This window comes from Grus americana, chromosome 2, assembly GCF_028858705.1.
Source record: "Grus americana isolate bGruAme1 chromosome 2, bGruAme1.mat, whole genome shotgun sequence".
Classification (NCBI taxonomy): domain Eukaryota; kingdom Metazoa; phylum Chordata; class Aves; order Gruiformes; family Gruidae; genus Grus; species Grus americana.
Genome location: NC_072853.1, coordinates 136,061,317 through 136,082,209, shown reverse-complemented (window position 1 = coordinate 136,082,209; position 20,893 = coordinate 136,061,317). Strand labels below are relative to the sequence as shown.

General features: G+C 39.7%; 1 protein-coding gene across 2 annotated transcripts in view; it reads left to right on the top strand.

Annotated features, from left to right (window-relative positions):
* The window catches only part of HDAC9 (histone deacetylase 9), a 484,926-nt gene that overhangs the window by 34,083 nt on the left and 429,950 nt on the right, over positions 1-20,893 (top strand). For both annotated transcript variants that reach the window (XM_054816934.1, XM_054816943.1), the window contains exon 2: positions 3,984-4,096. In XM_054816934.1, the coding sequence (XP_054672909.1) occupies positions 4,078-4,096 (19 nt within the window). In that variant the 5' untranslated portion in view covers positions 3,984-4,077. The remainder of the gene's footprint in view (positions 1-3,983; positions 4,097-20,893) is intronic.

Sequence of the window (20,893 nt, the reverse complement as noted above, 5' to 3'; positions counted from 1 at the left end):
TGTGTGCTGTTTTTTTGTGGGTGGAGGTGGAGTATAAATGCATCTCCCAAGGACCATAGTACCCTGCATAAAATTATAATGTACTGTGGCCAGCACTGTGGTTTTTTCCTTTAGTTCAGTGCTAATGTTAAAAAATATGTGGCACTGCAGTTCATACTGTCCAATTTACACTATGACGTTCCTTCAGTGAAGGGAAAGAAATGAAGCATGCCAACTTATCAGTAAAGCCTATTTGAATGAGTGTGCATTGTGGGTCTAATTCTGTATATGATGATATGGAATTTTTCATGGTTCCAAATGTGAGCTTTGACAATATGAGCCTTGTATCATATTTGCAAGGAACTGTTAAAACCAAACCTGAACAACAACATTCAGCTACTAAAAGCTTTGCATTTACAAGAAATGTATGGAAATAGAGTATCAGGCAGGATGCCAACCACCACTTCATATGATATAAGACTACTAGTGCGGTTGAATTTACAAATTCCTCAACAGAAATACTTTTATGGGGTTCCTAGCAGAATGCTTTTGTGTATGGGAGTTATTCTCATTGTGTTTAACAGCAATGAATGATGCTGTGTGTGGTGATCCTGAAAGGGAAAAATTCTTAACTTCCACATCATGGAATCACAGAGTAGTGGAGGTTGGAAGTGACTTCTGGAGGTGCCTAGTCCACCCCTTCGTCTAGTCTGGATCAACTGCAGCAGGTTGCCCAAGGATGGAGATTCAACAAACTTGCTGGGCAGCCTGTTCCTGAGATGTCTGGCCCCACTAATAGTGAAAAAGTGCCTTCTAATGTTGGAAGGATGAAAGGAATTTCCTATATTTCTGTTGTGCATGTTACCTCTTATTCTGTCACTAGGCATCACTTAGAAGAGTCTGGCTTCTTCACTGCTCTTGACATAGCTGCTCTGCAATGGAGCACCTTCTTTTCCTCTGACCTTGGTTTTCTTTCTGTTTCCCACTTTTCTTTCCCCTCTTCTCTCTGTCTGGTGTCTTCTGCCCTTAAGTATGTTTTCAGAGTCTTCACAAACTTTGGTGATGGGCTAAGCTTTGGCCTGTGGTGGGGCTGTTGCAGGGCCAGCTGGACCAGCTGTGACTGGCACATGGCAGCCCTTCTCCCAGAGAGTCTACCCCTGGAGCCCCCCCAACCCCTCCCAAACCTTGCCACATACTTTCAGCAGACCTAGTTTCTCTAACCTGTTGAAGACCCTGTGAATGGCAGCACAATCAGGTGCTCTGTCAACTGCTCCTTCCAATTTTGAATCATCTGTAGACTTGGTGAGGGTATGCTCTGTTCCATCAGCCAGCTCCTCAATAAAAAGCAGTACTAGGTGCTCCATTGAAGTGACTGGCCTCCAGCTGGACTTTGGGTTGCAGATCACAACCTGTGATCTGAGAGTGTGGCAGCTAGGCCAGCTTTCAGTCACCCCACTGTCTACTTACCTATTTGTATTTCACAATTTATCTGTGGGGATGTTATGGAAGACAGTACAGAAGGCCTTGCTAAAGTCAAAATAAACAACATCCACTGCTCTCCCCTCATCTGTGTTGCCTGTCATTTCATTGTAGAAGACTATCAGGTTGGCCAAGCACAATTCTCCTTCATAAATATATGCTGACTATTTCCTGTCACCTTCCTGTCCTTCACATATTTGGAAATTGTTTCCAGGATTATTCACTCCATTGCCTTCCTAGAAATTGAGATGAGGCTGACTGGCCTGCAGTTCTCTGTGTTCTCCTTCCTGTCCTTCCTGAAGACAGGAGTAGCGTTTGCTTTCTTACAGTCTTTGTGAACCTCCCTTGATGGTCATGACCTTCCAAAGGTAATCTGGTAGCGGCCTTGCAGTAATATCGACCAGCTCCCTTGGCACTTACGGGAGCATCCATCCCATCAGTCACGTGAACTTAATGTATGTCTAGCTTGTTTGAGTCTTTCCGAACTTGATTATCCTCAAAGAGTAAGAGTTCCTTGCTCCAGAAAAGCATGGAAGAGCTATGAAGCAGCTTCTTTCTACAACTTTATCAAAGCTGGTATCCATAATCCAGATGGAGTACGGGATGTCAGTGTTTGCACTGACAGGAGCATGCTAAGCCTATCTGCTGATCTCTTGCTGTCTCACACAACTATCCCAAATTACTTGCAATTATTTTTATTGGGGAAAAAAGTGTAAGTTTGTGAGGTGAAAGCTTAGCCATTTCAGCATACAGTCTGAATTGACTGTGTATTCTTCTGGTCATACTAGCTTCAAATATGCACTTAGATGGGAGGGTCTCTGAAGTGAAATTGGACAAAATAGTATGTTTAGTTATGGTGATTATAAAAGTGATTGCCTTAGAATATAGTCAAATCCTAATGTCCAGACTCTGTTTAGTTTAAATCTCTACTGAAAATTCACTCTAAAGTGCATAGTTAAGCATTAATGTCTTACTTCACTTTGTGAGATACCATGTGGTCACAGCTGAGGCTGGATACTGAATGAACAGATGTTGGATTCACTGGAAAATGTTTTTCATTGTGTAGCTGGTAAGATAATAATGAGCTCCCTGAAATTAAATAATAATCTTAGAACTTGGCTAGCCTGTGTTGTGCACTTGTACTTAAATTGACAAATCTTGGAGTTATTAGGGGAAATAACTTGCCTGCCTCAATCAAGGTAAAAATGTGCCCAAAGACCAGTTTTGGATTAGATTAACAGTAGAGGCTGTTCAGTTTAATAGTAATTCCATCTGATATTTGATGAAATTCAATGCATGAGGTAAGCAAGGGAAAGAAATCGGGATTTTCATGAAGTATCATGAATTTTGGTTTTACAGATGCTGTCTGCTGGAGTATTGGATGTATCCAAATAACATTCCTGTTTGAGCAAGCTACTTTAGTGGGCATAAGAGCAGAAGTTACTTATCTAAATGTGTGACTTCCTTTTCTTGAATGATAATGATGCTAAACTTAAATGATTATACTTGGTTAAAAAGTAAGTTACTATCTGAAATTTGGCTGAGCTCAGCTTGAAACTAAATGTGCAGTTGGCTGTTTAAAAAGTGACAAAAGCTGCTAAAATACTCACTAAGAATATCTCTTATTACTTCAATGCTTCAGGAGCAATGGCTGAATAGGATTGTCACAGTTGTTGGTGCACTACAACCTTCTCTCTCCCATTATGCTGTTTATATCACACTTGAATGAAAATATATTTTAGTTCCCTGAAAACCTCTTCTCTGCAGCTTTAAACTTTCAGCAGATGGGAACATTAGAGGAACACTTTTGTCTCTGCTTTTGCATTGAAGGGAGAACACCATGAGGGTGTGAAAGGATTCAGCCAAATTGCAGCACCTGCCTTGCCCTACTCTTGAGCAGCCCATGCTATCAGCAGCTGTCTTGGTGGTGTCAAGATGTCATTAGCTACTAGTGGGAGATCCATTCAACTATGCTAATTATTTCAACAAACTCTATTCTGAATGATGTAAAGATTGGAAATTAAAGTAGTAGTAGATATTCCAGAAAGGCACTTGAATGCAGATCTGTTTCTGCACATTCATGTTCTAATGCTGACTGCCAATGTCTACAGTAAGAGTAAAACTATAAATTGGCCATTTATGGCTTAGCCATAAGGATATAATCCAGGTATTTCTTCCTCAAGTCTTTCAAACTCTAGTTCATGTAATTCCCTGATGTTAGTGGAAAGAAAAGACCAGTTAATCCTTTACTTTCTAATATTGTTATGTGAGTATAGATGGGCTGTAATGCAAACTCGTATCTGAATCTGGACTGCCCTTAAGCTTGAGGGTTTTTAGCTTTAGTATTGTTTGCCGTGGTCATCAACTCTTAAATTTACAGCAGTAAATGTACAGGAAAGAAAGAATCTTTAGTTTGAGAAATATTTCAAATATTCTTCTATTTAAGTGTAGTTGACATACTAATTTTTAAGAGATGATATTTATGTTGTTAATGTATAGGTCAAAGGTGTTTTTCTTTTATTTAGATTCTCCTCGCTTCTGGAAGAACTTCAAAATCTGAACAACTTCTGCTGCAGTTTGGCTTTACACTGTTAGCAAATTACCATTCCATCAAGAGCAATGAGCTCTACAACACCAGGTCAGTTTGTTTGTTTATTTTTATACCTCACTCCTGCAGAGCGCTGTCCTCTATCAGGATGTACAGAATTTTTTGTGTTGATGCAATGGATTCAGCAAATGACTGATATTCCAGCTGCACTTCAGAAGATATGACTGTCTTATAAAACAGGATAAAGGCTATACAGGCAAAAAAGGGCTATTTTGGGGATACCTTATGTCAGCTGAATTATAAAGCTTGTATAATCCTACAGTGATTGTAAAATACTTTTGTAGAGTTTCTTAAGAAACTGAATAATCATGATTGGACGTGAATAGGCATCTTGAAACAATTAATGACTAAATACAAATATTACAAATTAATTACCTGCCTCTGCACAATTGCCTTGTTTAAAGAAAGTTGTAAATAGTCTTCTGTTATTTTTTTTTTAGCTCTTTTTTTACCCACATTGGGCCTTCTCTGTAAGGCTTCTTCCTTTAAGGATATGTAACTAACAATGCTCTCTGAACCTGCTCTATCCAATACCTGCAAAATGAGTTACTGCAGGTTCACCTGACAGTGAACTATTAGTAGCAGCACCAGTGTTCAAACTTTCAAACAAATAGAATGCTGCATATGGAATACGCCTTGACTTCAGTTCTTTTGAGGAGTGAGAGTCCCCAATTCAAATCTGTGCGATGTCCCATATGGTTCGCACTTTGTTCACCCACACTTGAAGTATCTATTTCTAGTACTGTTGGTAAAATAACCCTTTACAGGTGGCTTATTTTATGACTGCTTTGGTTTTGTGCAAACAGCCTATAAAAGCATCAGGGGAAAACACTGTAATAGTTAGTGAGCTGTATTTATCTGCTAGATACCCTGTCTCATAAAAATCCTCACTGAATGACATTTCTTGGAGAATTGTTGATTGTAGCGTTGAAAACTGGCAATAACTGCTTTTATATTAAATGGAGTCAAACATAGCTGGGTTTCATAGTCAGCCTTTTTTCCTTGCAGTGCCATGTAGAGTATGCAGTGAATTATCCATACAAAACATGACAGGGCGTTCAACAGAAAGATGTCTTTTTTTGTCTATATCCCAGTGGTGACTAATAGGAATTAATCTTGTACTTTCCTAAACATGCACTTCAAATTCTGAGATACTCCACTTGATTGGGTATCTTTCTAATGTTTCTTATCTTGCATAATATATAGTCTGTGGAAATAGCCAAAAATGAAATTGGCTGTCACAAAAAGTAAGTAGATTTTCCTATACTCTTATTGCCATGAAGAAACATATTGTAACTATGCATTTATATTTGCTATCTTTCCAAATCCAGTAAAGGAGAAATGTTCAATATAATCAGATCACCTGTAAAAGTATTTAGACACTTTAGAAACATTGCTTTCAGTAGGAGTTAGGTGCCAAAATATCTTTTAAATCTAGTCCTTAGTGTCCCACATTGTTGTGGTTTAACTCAGCAGGCAGCTAAACACTACACAGCTGTTTGCTCGCTCCCCCCAGTGGGATGGGCGACAGAATTGGGGGGGGGGAAAGGTAAAACTCATGGGTTGAGATAAAAGCAGTTTAATAGGACAGAGAAGGAAGGGAAAAGAACAATGATAAAATAATATACAAAACAAGTGATGCACAATGCAGTTGCTCACAGTCCACTGACTGATGCCCAGCCAGTCCCTGAGCAGTGGTCCCTGCCCACCCTGGCCAACTTCCCCCAGTGTTTTTTGGTGTGGTTTTTTTTTGTTCACCATGATGTCATATGGCATGGAATATCCCTCTGGCCAGTTTGGGTTAGCTGTCCTGGCTGTGTCCCCTCCCAGCCTCTTCGCTGGCAGGGCAGTATGAGAAGCTGAAAAGTCCTTGACTTAGTGTAAGCATTGCTCAGCAACAACTAAAACATCAGTGTGTTATCAACATTATTCTCATCCTAAATCCAAAACACAGCACTACACCAGCTGCTAGGAAGAAATATCTCTATCCAATCCAAAACCAGGATACCCATCACTGGCATTTGCCTGTGAAAACTCCAAGCTGCTTCACCAAAACACCTCTGTGGCATGTGCGGAATTGCAATATTAAAGGGCGATGTCACCCATGGGATCCTCATTTTTCTTTCTTCCATTGAAAGGGAAATGAGGCAGGATTTATTTGTACTTCAGTCTCGCATCCTGCTTGAAGTAAATGCTGTGGACTAAAGGAGGATGAGTGTCTCCTTGTGGCATCTCTTCTGTCCCCCAGTTGAGGGAGTCTGAGATGTTTTGTGTGGTGTTCTGTCACCTTTTGGCAGTCACTTTAATTTCTGTTTTCAGTGTGGTCACTGTAATAGACTTGTAGGGAACAGAGTGGTAGGAAAGGCCTCCTGTTTATGTAAGCAGTTAACACTCAATTATTAGAATTTTTTAGAAGATAAACATTGCTGAATATTCTTATTGCATCCATAATAACTGAGTTTCCCCTTCCCAGTCCTTTTCAAACATACAGATTTATTCATATGTGGCCCATATGTCTTTGTCTCATTGCAATTTTTATGGCTGCTTTTTTCTTTCTCCTGGAGTTTGTTTTTATGATGGTGTACTTCATGAGATGAAGACATAGAAGGGCAGTTCCATCCAGCTTCTAACTTGAGGTTAGAAATATATACTAGATATTCTTGTTTCACTTAATAGACACTGCAATAGTTGAGGAAGCATCCCTAGTATGCCAAAAGAAAAATAAATGGGGTTGGCACTGACATGAGCAGCCTATTCCTGTGATGGTTAGCCTGTGGAAGGTAGTTCTTGCATTTATGGTATGTAGTTTACATGGAAAAAAGTCTGCTGGGGATGTGTCTATAGTATTAGAATAAGAAATTTTGTGCCCTTGCTTTTTTACTCCCGAGTATCTTGTGCTTCTTCAGGGAATAGGTGGCTATATTCACTTACAGCCAGTGGTTATGGCAGTTTACTATCTAAGCAAGAAACAAATATTTCCATTTAATACAAACAGTATTTAAAACCACTCTTTTTCTATTGTGTAATACCAGGATGCTACCTCATTGAATACAAATCTGTGTGTCTTAAGACCTGTGAAATTTTTTGTAATATACTGTAAATATCAATATTTTTAGGTCATGGTTGTAGGTTGGAACAGAAAGGTAGTTGTATTTTTTCATTTTACAAGTTATCTAGCCCACGTATATATAGCTTGTGTATGCACATTCATACATACTGTTTACACAGAAGATAAGTAAATTTAAAGAAAAAAGCAAGAGGCAAACAAGTAAAGCAGTGCTACTCTAGATAAATGGTAGAGGCCACCTCACTTCATAGATGGTGCTTTCTGTCAATGAAAATTCTGAAATGCTGTAGAAAACTTCAAGTATTGTGTGCTATGCTAAATCTCTTTATATTTTTACAATGTGATATCCTAAGTGGAGGAAACATTTCTTTAGAATTGCTTTCCCTTCATATCTAAATTGTCAAAGTCCATTGAAAGACACAATGTGGAAGAAGCAAGAATTATGCATGTTTAATACAAATATTATCTGAGGAACCTCTTTGGATAGGGTTTGTTTGCAGCACCAAGGCACATAAGTACTTCCTGACATCGTATGGTGCAATGAACAGGTCTCTAGTGTAGCAACATCTATTTGCAAGAACAGCATAATGTGTTAAATTGATCTCTACTCTTTGAACCTTAAGGGACCTGGCTCTTGCTAATCTGTAGAGCTATAAAGTGAATCCTGAATCCCAACAGATGAAGGTGCTGATGTTTGGTTGTTTGCTTTGCTTGTTATAAACTGTAAGATCATTAAGGAAATGTTTACATCCTGCTGCCATTGCATGTTCTCAATTGATCTGTGTGCATAAAAACATTGGACAGAAAAATATTTCTTTGCTCATAAGGAATAGTTAACCTGTTATTTTGAGACACTTTTCTTTTTTTAAAAAAATACTAAATAATACCCAGTGGTGAACTAATGCTCACAGATGTATTTTTGGAGTTATTTGACTCTAATACTTAGAAATATATCTTTAGTTAATGTGGTGATATGGTTGGGGATTGCTTCTATTGTGTGCCTACTAGCTCAGTTTCCAAGAATTCCAACCCTTGCAAAGGCTGTTACTCTTCTGAACAGATCACTTCATTTAAAGCATGTGTTGAATTAATACAGTATTTCTTACCCAGATTTTTTCAAAGAAAAACAGCACCTATGGGGAAGGGTGGACTATAAATATTTCTGTAAAAATAGAGATCATGGAGGTGTGACCACCCTAGGATTTTATTTTGTGCCCAGAGAAGGGGAGCAAGACCAGAGTCATCTCATCCTGTCACACAGATCTTTCAGATATTATGCTTTGTTTTTCACCTTGAAATTAGAAGTAAAATTGGAATAGTTAAATTAAGTAAATTCTAATAAAAAAACCCCAACAACAAAACCCTTAAAGTTCTTCATGGAATTACTTGGGGTAGAATAATTTCTGTTAGGGAAGAGGGGCAAGTAATATTAATGGATGATGAAGAAAGGAAGATCCCTGGAACTCTAAACTGTCCAGCCAGTTTCTAGATGCTACAAACGCGATTGCTAAACAGGCATCGTTTTTGTCCCTCAGTGTTAAAACATGGATCCAGTTTCTTCCTTTTACTGTTGCAAACAGGTGAAATGCTGCTGTGGAAAGCTGGCCACTGATTAAAGAGAGAGTGTGTCAATGTCCTGGGGATCATGCCGGTTTTCAAAAGCATAGTGACATGTGTCTGCTGCTGAGAAAAAGTTTAAAGTGTGTACAGTTTACTTACTTGCACCTAGGTGAAATCAGCTCTTTCATGTATCTGTAATGACTGAATTAATCTCAATCTGATATATAATATTTTGGAAATGCCTGTTCAAACTTCTTTCTGCTCTTCAAAAACATTGCTTATTTTTCAAGGCCTTAAATGTCTTGTAAGAGCTGCCTGATGCTGTAGTCAATCAGCACGTGATTTTTCTTAATAAACTGAGTGGGAAGAGAGAGGAGCCTTGTACCGAATTCTGTTGGTTTCCACTTTTGGATCACTCTTCTGCCATTTTGGTTCTGAATTTCTTTAATAGGGGTGTGTGGTTTTTTTCCTCTTGAGGAATAGCTGCTTCTTCCTCTCTGCAAAGCTGACTCCCCTTGTTCACTGCTTCTGCCTTGCTCTGCTTTTTCACAAATCATTTTCTTCATATTAGTAAAGACTAAGTCTAGAAAATGCTACAAAATGGTATTTCCACTACTATTTTAAAATTAAAATGCAGTGAAAGGTTATGTTGCAGTCCAGTAATCATCTCTGCACCAGCAGTAGATGCCATGAACAGATGAATATTTTGACAAATGGTTATGTATGTGGTTACTCTAAAATATATTTTTCAGTCTTTTTGTAGAAAGATTTGAGACCTTTGAGTCCAAAACAAAGTAGTAAATGAAATACCAGAAGGCTGAAACTTTTTCTTCACACAGAAGTGGGTGTGTTTCAGCAGGTAGTTAAGCTCCATTGAAGCTGAGTGCATGGATATTTTTCAGACCTCTGACTGTAGACTGAATGAATCAAATGCATTTGTTTTTTGTGATGACTTTGTCATGAGTGTTCCTTTGATTTTAAAAATAAAATTTTTAAAAAAATAACTTACAGCAAGGCTGGATTAGATATGTTAGGCCATATTCAGTGAATTCGCCAAATAACTTTCAAGATTAATAGATATGTTATCTATATTTGTCTAACTGTGTGTGACAGTACTGCAGCTCTTTAAGATATCAAAAAGGAAAAAAAAGTAAAATCTATAAGCTTAGCCTTTATGTGTAAAAGAAGGATTCTTCCCCCACTGCACCCCCTGCTTTTTTGAACTTTCAATGCAAAGCATGACTCCGATCTGCAGCTCAGATTTGACCTCTTGAATTTCCTTACAGAAGTCCAAAATAGCCTTAGTCTGGTATAAATCTTACTTTTGCCCTTATGAAATGTAAATGAAGTTGCTGTTTACAGACTTTCTTTCTGTCTCTCTGTATTTTTCTCATAATAGTTTAAGCCTGACATCCTTATCTAGGTATGTCTATCTAGGTAAAGTCCCAATAATTCACAAGCATGAATGAAAAATTTGGATCCCAAATGTGGTCTGCCAGTGGGGATTTAATAACAAGACAACCAAATAATAAATACAGCGCTCTGTGCATGCATTAGATAAGAAAGCATCATCTTGTTTGTTTGCTAGTAATTAAAGCTTGTAAATATATTGAGCTACTCCCTATGTTCTTTTTCTCCCCTCTTAAAAGTAATTTACACCATTTACCATTAAAATCGATAATCAAAGCATAAGTGTCATGGTCCTGCTCATTTGCGCATTTATACTTGCATGTGTTTGGAGGCCTATTGTTTTGTGTTAATTCAAGTTTTAAGTAAATAAATAATGACAACACAAGTAACTGAGCCAGTGTGTTCTGGGATTAGTTACTACTTTTTTGTAAATTCACGTTAACTGAAGAAAACAATTCTGGAAGATGTTTTTGATTATAACTTTTTGGTGCTTTAACATGATAATGTGTACAAACTTTAACCTATGCATACATTCAGGGTAAGCACCTGGTTGTGCATGAGTCCAGGTCAAACTGGACAAAAGGACAGTTCCAGGTTCAAAGTATCATCCTCAAGGAAATACCACTTATTCCCAGTGATGCGTTTTTGGTGGAATTAGCCTGCAGTGGTGTTTAGTGTGCATAAGGGTGTTAACAGTGTGGAAGGGGCAGCAAATACTTCTTTCAGCTATGGGGAAGTTAAGGTTTTGATTTTGCATCTCGGAGCAACAAAAAATTAAGTTGTATTCTACTGGTGCTCAGATATTAAACATCAGGTGTTATTAATACCTTATTAAATATTCAGTGTAATGCTAAACATACAGAAATGGGTAACTTTCATAAAAGAATATTAATATAACTGGCTAAACAAATTTTAAATGTTCTAGACCACATTTCATATTGCTAGAAGATAAAGCTAATATCATATTTTATGTTTTAAGTAGGTATATGTATACTTTAAATAGGCAAACATGTTTATATTTTGAATGACCTTAGGAGAAGAAAATTGGAAGATTGCATTCTGTGGTGAGTGAAAATATGGTGTTATAATTCATGTCAGCTAATACGGTTCTAAGAAAACAGTTTCAAACAAATGGTTAATGGCTTTGATAGAAAGCTTGCTCAATAAAGATAATTGTTGAAGAATATAATTAAACTTCTGTGGTATGTGACAATCTGTTAAAAATAACACTATCCAAAATTATTGCAGCATTAAATGAAATAAAAACTGGCAAACATATCTCAAAGCATTGTGCATAGGGAAAATTGTTATCCCCTGAAGGTTTTCCTAGTACTTTTCTGTAGGAATTTATTATTAGTTTAACATTATTCAGTATTTTTATCAATTATCTAGAGGAAAAGAAATACTAATTTTGGTAAACCTAAGCTCAGTTATACTGGAATAAATTTGGTTATATAAGGTTATATAATCCCATTTGACACAGTAAATACTTTTGAAAAATATGCATTTTAATCCAATAAAGGTAACAAAGAATGCAGCATTTAAGAGGAGAATCATAGAGTATTGATTAGAAGAGACTTCTAGAGGTCTTGTAGGGCTGTTGCTGAGCCCAGATCAGGTTAGGCATGGTGCTCTCTAGGTGAGTCTTGAAAACCTTGAGGGCTGGAGATTTGCAGTTTCCCTGGGCATCTTGCTTGAGTACCACACTGTCTTCCTGGTGAGAAACCTGAGCCTCCAAGTTAGAATTCATGGCCATTGAGTCCTTTGCTATCATCTAACAGCACTGAGGAAAAAAGTGCCTGTGTGAACTTTGTAGCTCCCCTCCAAGTAGCTGCAGGCTGCTCTTAAACCAGCACCTTAGTCATCTCCTCACCAAACTCGGCTTCCTCAGCTTCCCCTTGTAGGTTGTGTGCTCTAGGTCCCTGACCTGATAGTCCTCTCTTGATAGCTCTCTGCTATCAGTTTTTCACACCCTCTCTCTGCACAGGAGTGCTTGATTATGACTTGTAAGTCACGATAAACACCCCAAATCATGAAAAGGGAAGCTGGTACCCTGTGGTAATAATAAAAAAGCACATGGGCTTTGTTAGACATGGGAGCTGGGTGCTGAAAGTGATGCTTCTGCTTTGGTGGCCTGATTCAGTGTTGGGGATGAGGTAGAGAGAAGCTTTGGATTAATCAGGAGTGAGTATGTCTTAGTTTCCTTTTCAACACAGAAAAGAGACCTGGTTAGGGTCAAGCAAAACTCTTCCTTCAGCCTCCATTTAGACTAAGTGAAGAAAGCTGTTCTTGGAGTTCTGGTTCTGGTAGTGACACTTCAGAAAGGGCTTTGAAGAGTTTACAGAAATATTACAGGGTCTGGAAAATATGCCTTATTGAAAGAAGCTTCAGGAATTCATTCAGTCTGTTTTCTTTTGCTGAAGGTTAAGAGACAATGTGATTGACTCTTTATATGTATGAGTGCCAACATGCAAAAGATTTCTAGTACATAAGATGCTTACTCCTAACAGTAAGATTGAATGGTATCTTCTGGCTGGAAGCTGAAGCTAGACAAATTCAGATTAGAAACAGGGCTCCTTTTTTCAACAGTATTGGTAATTAACCATTGGAATATGCTGGATAACAATGGAAGACTAATTCCTCATGTGGCTTATCCTTAGAAGTATAAATCCCAACAGCCACCTAGAAGTTGCTTTGATTGTCACTAAATATATGACAAAATATTCATGTGTTTTTATGGAGTAGAAGTCTGTCATCCCTCTGAGTAAGTTTAGAAAGCCTCCAAACTTAGAAGTTTGGATTCCAGTCTCCTAGGAAATAGTTAACCAACTCCACTTCTACTACTTTATTGCCTGTAATCCTAAAGTCATTGTGTTTGCTGGAAGCTTATGCAACAGGGCGTCTTGCATTGCCTTAGAAAAGCTTGGCTTTGCTGGATGCAGGCACTTGAATGTAAACTGTAAAGCCTTCCCTAGCTACACGAATTTGCTCTGGGAGCAAAAATACTGTGTAATTCCAAATCAAGTCAGGATCTGAAGTAGCTCAACTGAAGAAATGTCCCTGCACCATCTAATTTCAGCAGGTGCCATGTGTCATCCCGTGCTCCAATTCCACATGGCTCAGGGCCTAGATTTTTTCTTCTTTTTGGGGGATCACTACCATCTTTGAACTCTCTATCTATATAGCTAGACTGTCGCATAGTCCAAGGAATACTTCATATGTGCCAGGTTTGAAAAATCCTAACGCCTCAGTGGGTGGACCAATCCTGGCTAAGTACAATATCTGCATCTACTCTTTGTGTTCCTCTTACCTCTTTTAATTTTTTCCTTTTCTTTTTTTGTTCTCCCCTCAGCATCTGAATTTCATTCATAGTCTTGGCATACTTGATAATCTTTTTGATCTTCTACAAACATTGTTTGCTTCAGTGTACTGTCTAGCCTGCTGTTTGGGGGGCAGTTTGGGGTGTTGCTTTTTTCAAAGACCCAATTAATATTTTTCAGAGGCTGTGAAGTAAGGTTTGGGCTGTCCAGGTGCTTCTCTGCCATATTCTGTGTGGCAGGCGAGTTGCTTTCCTAATTTCTGTCTGTGTCAATCCTCACACTTCGATTTAGTGAATTGCTTTTGTGGTATCCAGATAATGACATTGGAAAACATTTTTTTTGTTATTAGCAGCATTCTTTATAGCCGGAAACAGAAGTAGTGTGTGTTATAGTTGAATTGAGACAAATAGAGTCCAAAGTAAATCCAATCTGTATTTATTAAGGTAGGAAAGCAAAAGCAGCGCTGGGCGGCCGGGGAGTCGCAGCTCCACCAAAGGCTCGCGAATTCAAACAAGCTAAACAGCCCCCTTTATAGGTTGATTTTCGCGCCTTTCGGCTTTTTCGGTTATCGTGGCTCCTCCAAGTCTGGGTAGTTTGTTACAGAGATACGAGTTGTCATAGTAACATAGCACTGCAATTTGCAACATTTTGGTTAAACCTCACCAAACAGGATGTTCTCTGGTGCAGAATGGTGCAGAAAGATTGCCTTTTCTCGTCCAACCCAATTTGATCACCAAATTACCTCCAATTACTTATTACAATCCCCCCCTTTTTTTTTTATAAGTAATTTGTTGATCAAATCTAGACAACACTTCACAGGCCGCGTCCAATTCAGGCTCCAATTCTGACTATCAATAGGATAACAACTTTTCTTGTCCCCACGGTTCGGTACCTCTCTGCCTTCCTCGTCTACTCTTTAGCAGAGAGCAACGGGATATTAATATCTTCTCGGCAGCAGCAGGTAGTCTTCAGGGGAATTTAGCTGTTATCCTGTTAATAATTTAGAGTGAGTTATCTCTCAAATATATTTCCACCTGTTTGGTTGTTGGGCCCATTTCTAGGCAAATCTTATAGCACACTGTACAATAAAGTTGTCTCTTAAATGAAACACTGTCTCTTAAATGAAAGACAGGACCATTTACAATTTAAACATTGGCAAACAACCCAACATAAATGCCCGGGTTTCAAGCAGGGTATTCCCCGGAAATCTATTTTCACAACAAAAGGGAAAAACCTGAGGGATTCCTATTAGTTTGTATAGTCCACCCCCCCATTTGGTCAGGTATCCTTTCTTCACTTCAAGGTGACTCGTAGTGTATTTGGAACCACTGATCTGGAGTGATTCATTTACCGGTCTCGTTTTTTCTTATCTTCATTCGGAGGTCTCCTGGTTCCGACGTTACAGTCCACCTTTCTGGGAAGATAGGTCCCTTAATTCTGCTGGCATGAGTCCACCCTTTTTCCGCTGTTCGTACAGCTGTATCTGTGGTAAGTAGAACAACAAAGGGTCCTTCCCAACGAGGCGTCAGGGAGGCTTCTTTCCAGGTTTTGATTAGTATCTGGTCTCCAGGCTGGATTCGGTGTATGGAAATGTCCAAGGGAGGTCTTTGTACTACCAAACCTTTCTTTCTTAGTTCTTGTCTCCTTTTTGTCAGTTCTAAAATATATTCTGTTAAAATTTTATCTTCGACCTTCGGGTGCTCTACTAATAATCCAAAGTCATAAGGCATCCCATACAACATTTCAAAGGGGGATATACCAGTATCTGTCCTTGGTTGAGTTCTAATGTAAAGCAAGGTCAGCGATAGACATTTAACCCAATTCAATTTTGTTTCCACCATAAGCTTGGTTAGGTGTTTCTTTATTTCCCCATTCATTCTTTCTACTTTCCCGGAACTCTGTGGGTGCCAGGGAGTATGGTATTCCCATTTTGTACCAAACAATTCAGTTGTTTCTTTAATTATTTTGGACGTAAAATGTGGGCCTCGGTCTGAGTCAATTACCGCAATAGTTCCATACCTTGGAATAATTTCTTCCAAGAGTATTTTAATAACTGTCTTTGCAGTAGCCCTTACCACTGGAAAGGCTTCTACAAAGTGCGTAAGATGATCAACCAAGACTAATAAATACTGATATCTCCCAACCTTCGGCAATTCAGTAAAATCCACCTGTATTTTCTCAAAGGGTCTTTTAGCCAGTTCGCGACCTCCCTGAACCTTTTCCCTAAGTTGTCGTTTATTCACTTTGTGACAGGTTAAACATTCCTCTAAAATCTTTTTAGCTAGACCATATACTCCAACACAGGCATAGTTTGTTTCGAACTGGTCTACTAAAGCCTGAGTTCCCCAATGGGTTTTATGGTGTAATTTATTCAGTATTCCCCTAGCTAATCCCTTTGGAAGAATTTCTCTGCCATCTGGTAGCAGCCATTTATCACCATCTCTTTTTGCTCCAATTTGTTTTAGTTTATCCAATTCCTGGAGAGTAAAAGCCTTATCTATTTTTAGCTTTTCTGGCTCTTCCCTCAAGGTCTGAACCATTAATAATGCAGCCCTTTTTGCCTCTGCATCGGCTAGATTGTTTCCTCTTACTGTGTGGGTTAGTCCCTTCTGATGTCCTTTTACATGGACTATGGCTATCTTTAGTGGACCCCTTAAAGCCTTTAATACCTCTTGGATTAGTTTTTCATGGACTAATCCCTTCCCCTGGGTGTTAATTAAGCCTCTCTCCTCCCAAATTTTTCCAAAAGTATGTACTACCCCAAAGGCATATTTTGAATCGGTATAAATGGTTCCAATTTTATTCTCCAAAAGTTTTAATGCTCTCAGTATGGCATATAACTCACACGCTTGTGCGGACCAAGATTTACTTAATGGTCCTGATTCTTTTATCTGAAAGGTGCACCCATCCACAATAGCATATCCCGATTTCCGTTGTCCTTCAACCACTCGTGAGGAGCCATCCACAAATAATTTTTCTCCATCGTCTAATTCATCCTCCTCCAAATCCTCCCTTATCTTAGTCTGCAAATTTATTAGTTGGAGACAATCATGTGTCAAATCTTCTCTAGGTTCTCCGTATAAAAATTGGGCAGGATTCTGAATAGAGGTTGTTTCCATTTCTAACCTAGGGGAGTTAATCAAAATTCCCTCATATTTTAGTAATCGACTGTCCGTAAGCCACTTATCAGCTCGTTGTTGCAATACTCCTCGAATGTTGTGGGGGGTGTATACCTTTAGTTCACCTCCCAAGGTGACCTTTCCAACCTCTTCTACCAGTAACGCAGTGGCCACTATTGCTTGTAAACAAGTGGGCCACCCGCGGCTTACAGGATCTAGTATTTTAGAATAATATCCTACAGGCTTTCTCTGTCCTGCCCACCCTTGGGTCAGGACCCCATAGGCTGTCCCGTTTTCCACATTGATAAAAAGTTGAAAGGGTTTACGGATATCTGGTAAACTGAGGACAGGTGCCTCTACCAGGTCTCTTTTCATGTTTTCCCAACGCTCCTCATCTTCAAGGGTCCATTTTACTAACCCGTTCTTAGTTAGTTTTTCATACAAAAATTTTACTTTACTGCTGTAATTTTCTATCCACTGTCGACAATACCCTAATAATCCCAATAACTGTCTTATCTGTCTTTTATTAGTGGGCGCTGTTAGAGACAAAATTCCTTTCACTCTTTCAGGGTCTAATTTCTTGTGTCCCTTTGTGAGCCAATGCCCCAAATATTTTACCTCTTCTTCAGTAAACTGCAATTTGGACTTAGAGACCTTCAATCCCTTAAGGCCTAAAAAGTTCAATAATTTGATGCTTTCATCTCTGACCTCTTCTTGGGTTTTTCCAGCAATCAATAAATCGTCCACATATTGTATCAGGATTAGTCCCTGGCTTAATTCATAAGATTCCAATAACTGTTCCAAAGCTTGTCCAAACAAGTTCGGGGATTCTGTGAATCCCTGAGGCAAAACGGTCCACCGTAATTGTTGTTTTCTATGGGTCTTGGGGTCCTCCCACTCGAAAGCAAAATAGTCCCTACATTCTTTCTCTAAGGGACAGGCCCAAAAAGCATCCTTTAAATCTATAACACTATACCATTTATAGTCTGGACTTAACCGATTAAGTATAGTGTGTGGGTTAGCTACCACAGGAAACCGGGTAATGGTACGTTTGTTTATAGCTCTCAGATCTTGTACTAAGCGATAGGACCCATCTGGCTTCTTTATGGGCAATATGGGAGTATTGTGAGGAGACATACAGGGTTCTAAAAGCCCTTGGGCCAAAAGCCTCTCAATTATTGGCTGTAACCCTTCTCTCCCTTCTCTGGACATGGGATACTGTTTTATCCTAATTGGCTGGTCTGGGTCTTTTATAGAGATCGTGATCGGTTCGATATTTAATTTTCCCACCAATCCTGGGCTATACCAAGTTTCTGGATTAATCTTGGCTTTATCTTCTGCAGTTAATAAGCATAATCTTACTTTTAATTTCTCCTGATCTACTTCCAAATTAATTCCTAATTCCACCATCAGATCTCGTCCCAAAAGATTATACTCAGCTTCTGGGACCAGTAAAAATGTTCCCATTCCATATTTATTGGGGGCTTCTATTGCTACATTTCTTATTAGGGGCACCTTGAAAGGTTCCCCCTTCGCGCCAATTACTTGGAGTTTATCCTTTGATTCAACACATCCAAATGGTAATTTTTGGACAGTTGATCTTTCAGCGCCTGAGTCCACGAGGAACTCGAACACTTCATGCTGAGGACCTAATTTCAATTTTATCAAGGGCTCGGTAACCTTAGGGGTCCCCAGCAAATAGAGCCCCTGACCCCCCTAATCTTCCTTAAAAAATCTCCTCATCCTGTATTCTTTTCCGACAATTCCTCTGCAGATGTCCCTTCCTGTGACAATAAAAACATTCCATGTCCTGTAGACCAAGTCTCTTCTGTTTCAGTTCTATTGGGCCCTTCCGGGGACTTTCTCCTCTTCTGCCCTGATTTTGCCCTTCCCTTACAGCAGCCATCAAGATTCTGGCATGTTTCTTCTGATTTTCTTCTTCCCTTCTCACATACACCTTCTGAGCTTCTCGTAATAATTCATCTAACCCTCTTTCCTGCCAATCTTCTATTTTCTCTAACTTCTTCCTTATATCCATCCAAGATTTAGCTACAAATTGAGTTTTCAGCAGGACTTGACCCACTTGGCTATCGGGGTCTAACCCAGAATATAGCTGCAAACTCTTTCTCAATCTCTCCAGCCATTCAGTGGGGGTTTCATCTTTCCTCTGTTGTTCATTAAAGGCCTTATTAATACTTTTCCCTCTACGTACAGAATCTCTAATCCCCTGAATTATCATATCCCGGAGATCAACCATGTTATTTCTATGTGCAGGGTCTTGATTGTCCCAATGGGGCCGCTGTAGGGGCCATTTTACATCTCCGGCGGGACCATGCTGATGCCTCTGATCCCAATGTCTCATGCCTGCTGTTCTAATCATCCCACGCTCTTCATTTGTGAACAAGATCTTCAAAATAGACTCCATCTCGTCCCAAGTGTAAATGTTGGGTCCGAGGAATTGATCAAAATGTTCTGCTACGCCTAATGGGTCCTCTAACAAGTGTCCCATTTCTTTCTTAAATTCCCTCACATCCCCGGAGCTGAGAGGTACAGATACAAATCTGACTCCGGGTTGTGCCCCCCCCATAGCGGTTTCCCTTAACGGATACAATAAATTTTCCTCTCTTCTCTCTCTAGTTTGACTTCTAGTTATTATTCGATTAGAAGGAGGAGCATCTTCCCCAGGGTCTGGGGGTGCTGTTGGAGGGAGATCCTGCTCAAATTCTTGTGGTAGCGGAGGAGGGGGAACATAGGGTGGGGGAGACGCTGGAGGTTCGTCTATATCCCACTTTTTTTTCTTATCATTTTTCTTTTTCTTTCAATGGAAACAAATTAGTGTTCTGAGCCGTGCCCAGAATCCATAAAAAGGCATATTCAGTCTCCTCCTTATTAAATGGTTGTTTGTTGTTAACATATATATTTAATTGTTGACATATCCAATCCTCCAAAGATCCATAAATTGGCCAATATAAATCTTTTCTTATTTGTTTTCCTCCCCATATTTTCATACAATAATGGACCATTTTCTCCTTAGACTTCCCTTCTCGGTAAGGGGTATCATTCCAATATTGAATCATTTGACCTAAAGGGCTATCTTGGGGTATGTCAGGGAGCCCACCCCGTATCTCCTGCATGGAAACAGAAGCCTTACTTTCCTCCTGTCCCATCTTCCGAAAGTGCCTTCTCTCACTCGAAATTCACTCGCTTCCCTCCGTTCGTGGCCCACGCCCTCGCGGACAATGGGAACCGCACTATTAGGAGGTCCACACTGGCTTCGCCCGGCGGACTACTAAGCCCAGTGGACGTCTCAGTCACTCGCACTCCGGGTACCCAAACCCGACCGAACGGAACCGCAATATACTTACTCACTCCCGAGTCTTCATCCGGCTCTTCGTGCACAAAAATTACGGGAAATGCAGGATCTCTTTTCTTTTCTTTTCTTTTCTCTTTTTTTTTTTTTTTTTTGCTTTCCTATCTCAGTTCGGAAAATCCAGGTGAGCTAAGTCGGAATCTCCTCCGGGACCATCCGAGGATGGGGCGCCCTCCCAGAGTTGAAGTCCGAGTCGGCTGTCTGGATCAGAGTCACGGCACCAAATTTGTTATAGTTGAATTGAGACAAATAGAGTCCAAAGTAAATCCAATCTGTATTTATTAAGGTAGGAAAGCAAAAGCAGCGCTGGGCGGCCGGGGAGTCGCAGCTCCACCAAAGGCTCGCGAATTCAAACAAGCTAAACAGCCCCCTTTATAGGTTGATTTTCGCGCCTTTCGGCTTTTTCGGTTATCGTGGCTCCTCCAAGTCTGGGTAGTTTGTTACAGAGATACGAGTTGTCATAGTAACATAGCACTGCAATTTGCAACATTTTGGTTAAACCTCACCAAACAGGATGTTCTCTGGTGCAGAATGGTGCAGAAAGATTGCCTTTTCTCGTCCAACCCAATTTGATCACCAAATTACCTCCAATTACTTATTACAGTGTGGATGATGCTTATGGTTCCCTGCATCACTGCAAACTCACTTTACCTGTTGAGTGATTTTACTCCTCAGATAGCTGTTTCAGTGCAATCACTTACTAAAGGATTCAGTGTCAAGACTCACTGCTGCGTGTCTGTCTTAGTGGGGGAAGAAGGCAGGACAGAGTCACCTCTAGGGTCAGAGAGCAGGTGGGAGCCTGTGAACAGGGGAACTGCATGATTCAAAAAGCCACCAAGGGGAGGTTACATTTTGAGAAATGACTTCTTCAATGGCAGTGCCAGAATAAGCGGCTCTAGTGACTGCCTGCCTGTTGTTCTCCCTCTTATTGACTACTCAGTCATGCCAGGTATATTTATTTGTGTGGCCACAGGATGAAAT